This window comes from Hoplias malabaricus, chromosome 2, assembly GCF_029633855.1.
Source record: "Hoplias malabaricus isolate fHopMal1 chromosome 2, fHopMal1.hap1, whole genome shotgun sequence".
In the NCBI taxonomy this organism is placed as follows: Eukaryota; Metazoa; Chordata; class Actinopteri; order Characiformes; family Erythrinidae; genus Hoplias; species Hoplias malabaricus.
In genome coordinates this window covers 39,807,513-39,814,675 of record NC_089801.1, presented here as the reverse complement: position 1 = coordinate 39,814,675, position 7,163 = coordinate 39,807,513, and the positions used below count along the sequence as shown (strand labels likewise).

The window sequence follows — 7,163 nt, the reverse complement described above, 5'->3', positions numbered from 1 at the left end:
TATACATGGCTTGGTGTGATCAGTAAGCTGAATGATACAGATATGACCAGTGGGCGTGGTCTGTGAGGTGATTGGCTAAGGTGTGTCTGAGGTGTGTTCAGATAGGTTAGTCTTGTCCTGTGATCTGACTGGCTCACGTCTGTCTTTTAGGCGTTTTCCTGGAGCTCACTGGCTCAGGTATGTCCTGTGGGCTCATTGACTAAGATATTTCCTGGGTAAAGTGATCAGTAGTTCATGAGGGTGTGGGCAGTGATCCCATAATTTCAGGTGTGTTTTTTGTATGCATAGACCATGAGCTGATTAGTTCAGGTATGTCTTGTGGGCGTGGTCTGTGAGGTGATAGGCTCAGGTGGGTCCTGTAGGCGGGGCATCCCCCAGTCGAATGCTGCCGAGGAAGGTGGTGTGATTGCTCATGGAGATTGAGGTGTCCTCATACACCATCCTGATGGAAATTCGCTGTTTTGCACGAAGCCAACACACACCTGCGGTGTAACAGGTGTTGAACTTCCTCTGTCCGGTTTCGATGCTACGAGTGCAGCGCAGGAATGGCTCCTTATCAATCATAACCTCGTAACTGGCAATATCTGTGAAATTCAGGTAGTACACCTACACACACAAAATATAAAACAAATAAAAGAGAAGATGTAGATTAGATCAAATGTAAATTTTTATATTCACCAGTGCATTCATTTACGTAGCTAAGCTGTATGTGTGTGAGTGCGTGTGTGTGTGTGTATACACTGACCACCAAAATTATGGGGACACTCAGCATAGTGGTATGCCATTTGTACACGTCTATGTGCAGAACGGACAATGTGTAATCACCTGATTATATGATTATATATGTTTATATTATGTGTGTGAGTGTGTGTGTGTGTGTGTGTGTGTAGAAAGAAAAGAGTGTGTACTCACTTCTACCTGACTATAGATGAAATATGTTCCGTCCAGCAGCACCTCGAGTTCTCCGGAGCGAGACATCATTTTAAAAACTCGTGGGTGAGTCAAGATCATCCTCCAGTTTCTCAAAACACCTTCTGAAAGATCTCACAAAGAGATACCAGTCACTACTCACCCATCCTCACAAAGAGATACTAGTCACTACTCACCCATCCCCACAAAGAGATACTAGTCACTACGCGCCCATCCTCACAAAGAGATACTAGTCACTACTCACCCATCCTCACAAAGAGATACTAGTCACTACTCACCCATCCTCACAAAGAGATACTAGTCACTACGCACCCATCCTCACAAAGAGATACTAGTCACAACTCACCCATCCTCACAAAGAGATACTAGTCACTACGCACCCATCCTCACAAAGAGATACTAGTCACTACGCACCCATCCTCATAAAGAGATATCAGTCACTACTCACCCATCCTCACAAAGAGATACTAGTCACTACTCACCCATCCTCACAAAGAGATACTAGTCACTACTCACCCACCCTCACAAAGAGATACTAGTCACTATGCACCCATCCTCACAGAAAGATACCAGTTACTACTCTCCCAACCTCACAGAGAGATATCAGTCACTACCCACTCATCCTCACAGAGAGATATCAGTCACTACTCACCCATCCTCACAGAGAGATATCAGTGACTACTCACCCATCCTCACAGAGAGATATCAGTCACTACTCACCCATCCTCACAGAGAGATATCAGTCACTACCCACCCATCCTCACAGAGAGATATCAGTCACTACCCACCCATCCTCACAGACAGATATCAGTCACTACTCACCCATCCTCACAGAGAGATATCAGTCACTACTCACCCATCCTCACACAGAGATATCAGTCACTACCCACCCATCCTCACAGAGAGATATCAGTCACTACCCACCCATCCTCACACAGAGATATCAGTCACTACCCACCCATCCTCACAGAGAGATATCAGTCACTACCCACCCATCCTCACAAAGAGATATCAGTCACTACTCACCCATCCTCACACAGAGATATCAGTCACTACCCACCCATCCTCACACAGAGATATCAGTCATTACCCACCCATCCTCACAGAGAGATATCAGTCATTATTCACCCATCCTCACAGAGAGATATCAGTCACTACTCACCCATCCTCACAAAGAGATACTAGTCATTACTCCCCCATCCTCACACAGAGATACTAGTCACTACGCACCCATCCTCACAGAAAGATACCAGTTACTACTCTCCCAACCTCACAGAGAGATATCAGTCACTACCCACCCATCCTCACACAGAGATATCAGTCACTACCCACACATCCTCACAGAGAGATATCAGTCACTACTCACCCATCCTCACAGAGAGATATCAGTCACTACTCACCCATCCTCACACAGAAATATCAGTCACTACCCACCCATCCTCACAGAGAGATATCAGTCATTATTCACCCATCCTCACAGAGAGATATCAGTCACTACTCACCCATCCTCACAAAGAGATACTAATCACTACTCACCCATCCTCACAAAGAGATACTAGTCACTACGCACCCATCCTCACAGAAAGATACCAGTTACTACTCTCCCAATCTCACAGAGAGATATCAGTCACTACCCACCCATCCTCACATAGAGATACCAGTCACTACCCACCCATCCTCACAGAGAGATATCAGTCACTACTCACCCATCCTCACACAGAGATATCAGTAACTACTCACCCATCCTCACAAAGAGATACTAGTCACTACTCACCCATCCTCACAAAGAGATACTAGTCACTACTCACCCATCCTCACAAAGAGATACTAGTCACTACTCACCCATCCTCACAGAAAGATACCAGTTACTACTCTCCCAACCTCACAGAGAGATATCAGTCACTACCCACCCATCCTCACACAGAGATATCAGTCACTACCCACCCATCCTCACAGAGAGATACTAGTCACTACGCACCCATCCTCACAGAAAGATACCAGTTACTACTCTCCCAACCTCAAAAAGAGATATCAGTCACTACCCACCCATCCTCACAGAGAGATATCAGTCACTACTCACCCATCCTCACAAAGAGATATCAGTCACTACTCACCCATCCTCACACAGAGATATCAGTCACTACGCACCCATCCTCACAAAGAGATACTAGTCACTACTCACCCATCCTCACAAAGAGATACTAGTCACTACGCACCCATCCTCACAAAGAGATACTAGTCACTACGCACCCATCCTCACACAGAGATACTAGTCACTACGCACCCATCCTCACAGAAAGATACCAGTTACTACTCTCCCAACCTCACAGAGAGATATCAGTCACTACCCACCCATCCTCACACAGAGATATCAGTCACTACCCACACATCCTTACAGAGAGATATCAGTCACTACTCACCCATCCTCACAGAGAGATATCAGTCACTACTCACCCATCCTCACACAGAAATATCAGCCACTACTCACCCATCCTCACACAGAGATATCAGTCACTACGCACCCATCCTCACACAGAGATATCAGTCACTACGCACCCATCCTCACACAGAGATATCAGTCACTACGCACCCATCCTCACACAGAGATATCAGTCACTACGCACCCATCCTCACAAAGAGATACTAGTCACTACTCACCCATCCTCACAAAGAGATACTAGACACTACGCACCCATCCTCACAAAGAGATACCAGTCACTACTCACCCATCCTCACAAAGAGATACTAGTCACTACTCACCCATCCTCACACAGAGATACTAGTCACTACGCACCCATCCTCACAGAAGGATACCAGTTACTACTCTCCCAACCTCACAGAGAGATATCAGTCACTACCCACCCATCCTCACACAGAGATATCAGTCACTACCCACCCATCCTCACAGAGAGATATCAGTCACTACCCAACCATCCTCACACAGAGATATCAGTCACTACTTACACATCTTCACAAAGAGACACCAGTCACTACCCAACCATCCTCAGATATAGATACCAGTATCCACCCACCCATCCTTAAAGAGAGTCCCCTGTCACTACCCACACATCCTCAAAGAGATACCAGTCAATACCTTCCCAACCTCAAAGAGAGATACCACCTCCTGGAATTACCCAGTGTGTGTGTGTGTGCATCTTTTAATTCTTACCTTCTTTCACCTGGATGGTTGTTTCTTGGCCTTGCAGGTGTACCACTGCTGGCTACACACACACACACACACACAAACACAAACACACACACACACATACAAAATTAAAAACACAATAAATAAAGCTGTATCAGTGTAAACATCAAACTGCGTTAGGATCACACACTCTCACACTTTCATACCTGTGAGTCTCTGAACCTGCCTTTTTCACCTCCACCTGTCCAAACACACACACACACCAATAATAAGATAATTTAGTTTTAAAGCACTGACACTGCCCCTAGTGTAACACAGCCCTGCCCCTAGTGTAAAGGCCAATTTATACTTCTGCACTGACTTGACACAGAGCCTACCGAGGCTATGAAAGAACCCTAATCACTCTGCAATTACACCTCTACACCACTAGGGATCTCAAACATCTCCTCCACGCTATGTAGTACTCACTGTAGTGGTGTAGTAGTATTAGTTTAATAAATATTTGAAGTGCACTATTTAGAGTGTAGGGCATTGTCTGGGACAGAGTATAGTTTCATGAGGTGCCAGGAAAAAACAAATACATAGCAGGCACGTTTTCTCTCGTGGTCCCGCTTCTTGTTAAATTTTTTCCGTATTTGTCTTCATGAATTTGCTTCTGTCTGTGGTCTCTGTAGTGTGGAAGAGAGACTAGTTTGTGTCTCCATTGTTCTTTGGTTCAACATAAACAATGTCAATCCAACTACTGACCAATCGCAGTCCTTGAGGTCTGCATCTAGTGTAACACAGTGCTGCCCCCTGGTGCAACACAGCATAAAATCATTATATTGTGCCTTAGTGTAACACAGCCCTGCCCTCTAATGTAACAAAGTACAGTACCATAAAACTGTCACCTAGTGCACATGTTAATGTTTACATGATCAAATATCACCCTGAAAATTTGAATATTTACACAGTAGAGTATTTAATACTGTACCTGGCCCCTGGGGTCCTGGAGGGCCCTGAGGTCCTGGGGGTCCTGGAGGTCCTGGAGGTCCTGGGGGTCCTGAGGGTCCCATGGCGTTTGAGCCCGGAAACCCTGGATATCCTGGGATACCTGGAGGACCTGGGGGTCCTGGTGGGCCGGGGGGGCCCTGGGGTCCACGAGGGCCTTGAGGACCCTGAGGGCCACGGGATCCTTTCCTCCCTATTAAATATATATGTGTATGAGTACACTGCTCACTCACTGACCAGCACACACACCAACACAATCTCAAACACACACAAAACACACCATACAAATGAACAAAATGATACCTTTCTTCTTCTCGCCTTTTTTTTTCCCAGTCGGAGTTGGTTTCTCTTCTGAGAGAGAGAGAGAGAAAGACAGAGAGAGAGAGAGAGAGAGAGAGAGAGAGAGAAAGAGAGAGAGAGAGAGAACTTATAACACCTCGAGAAAGACCTTTCTTCTTTTAATTCACCTTCTTTGCTTCATCCTGATCAGGGTTGCAATGGGCCTGGAGCCTAGGACTATTATATGTGTGTCTGTGTGTTTGCTGATAAAATTAAATCAAAGAAAAGAACAAAGATCTTTAAACTGTGTTTTAAAATCTTCACGAAAAAAATCTCATCAGTTAAAATCATTCAACTTTCTTTTTCTTTCTGGAGAAAAAACATGAGGCAGGAAAAATGAAAGTTTATACGGTTGAACTCTCTCTGTGTGTGTGTGTGTAAGACTGGCTGAACATCAGACATCAGTTTTAAAAAAACAGAATACATCAGAAAAATAAATGACAGTTGCTTATGACGTGAGACAAACTGAGAAATGAAAAGTGAGGAGAACAGTGAAATCCTGAAAGTGATGAAATGTGCATCTCTGGAGAACGCCACTCTCTCTGAGGTCACTCTGTGTTTGTGTTGGCCCCGTTGTGTGTTTTTGGTTGTGGAATGAGTGTGTGTGTGTTAATTAGTGTGTGTCTGTGTGTGTAAAACGCTGGCCCTAAGCTTTCTCACGCAATCTTCTGCTGTTTTAATGAAAATGAAAACAGGATGACACTGGATCTTGGGGCTGATATTTATGTCCTCACTGATGGAAGATGCAGGTTTAAGTTAAGTTTATTTTCAGATTTGAAAATGTGCTTGATTTGTCCAAATGTATGTGGACACACAGAGCAGCTACACATGAACACACCACTGTGTGTGTGTGTGTGTATGAGTCGCTACAGCAGGAAGTTGCTGCAAAAGGTAAATATTTGGCCATTGTGTACATCAACATGGAAATTTCTCAGTAGAGACAGTTACTGAAAATGCACAACTGTTATGATTCAGCAGTGAACCCCCAGAGTGAGTCTCAGATACATACACACACACACACAGACCAAGTGTGTGTACGAAACAAAGTGTGTGGAATTTTCACTGAAAGTAAAAACCCTGAAGCGTTGAATAAATACATGTCTAAGATCATTACAATGACAGTAACAACAATACACGCCTGCTGCTGTGTGTCTATGTTTGAGTGTATGTGGGTTTGAGTGTGTGTTCTCTGATCTGACAGGACTACTTCACTTTTCAAATGTCAAACAAACCAAGCCAAATCTTGTCTTTTTAAAATCTAGATTCATTTGTTTACACCTCTGTTTACACTAGCTGTTGGAAGCAATAGTTTCCTATTCCTGTCCAGTGTCTCCTGAACTGAAGGGTTTAGTCCGGAGTCCTCTTACTGCAGTAACACTCTCTACTCCCCCGAGAGACTTCACACCACACACTGGAACATAGCTTTGAGGATCTGATGGTGTTCAGCTTCATAATCATCAGTGAGGGTCAGGGGCTGGGGTTGGTGATTAGTTCTGGATCACACCCACCACTCCAACTCATCCCAAAGGAACTACATTGCTCCAGAGAACACAATTCCACTCTTCTACACACCAGTGCTGGGGGGTTTGTTCCATTCAGATGGACACTTGGATATGGATATGGTGACATTAGGATCATGCACCACTGCTCTAGAACATCCTGTGTTTCATTACAGGGTTTACTACAGAGAATACAAAGATATATATATATATATATATATATATATATATATATATATATATATATATATATATATATA

At 44.3% G+C, this 7,163-nt stretch overlaps 1 protein-coding gene across 1 annotated transcript in view; it reads right to left on the bottom strand.

Annotated features, from left to right (window-relative positions):
* The window catches only part of eda (ectodysplasin A), a 35,534-nt gene continuing 28,371 nt past the window's right edge, over positions 1 to 7,163 (bottom strand). Inside the window, exons 3-8 of the mRNA XM_066662215.1 lie at positions 5,369 to 5,416; positions 5,049 to 5,258; positions 4,282 to 4,316; positions 4,100 to 4,151; positions 913 to 1,043; positions 1 to 606 (exon numbers count right to left, since the gene is read on the bottom strand). Coding sequence (XP_066518312.1) covers positions 346 to 606; positions 913 to 1,043; positions 4,100 to 4,151; positions 4,282 to 4,316; positions 5,049 to 5,258; positions 5,369 to 5,416 — 737 coding nt within the window. The 3' untranslated portion in view covers positions 1 to 345. The remainder of the gene's footprint in view (positions 607 to 912; positions 1,044 to 4,099; positions 4,152 to 4,281; positions 4,317 to 5,048; positions 5,259 to 5,368; positions 5,417 to 7,163) is intronic.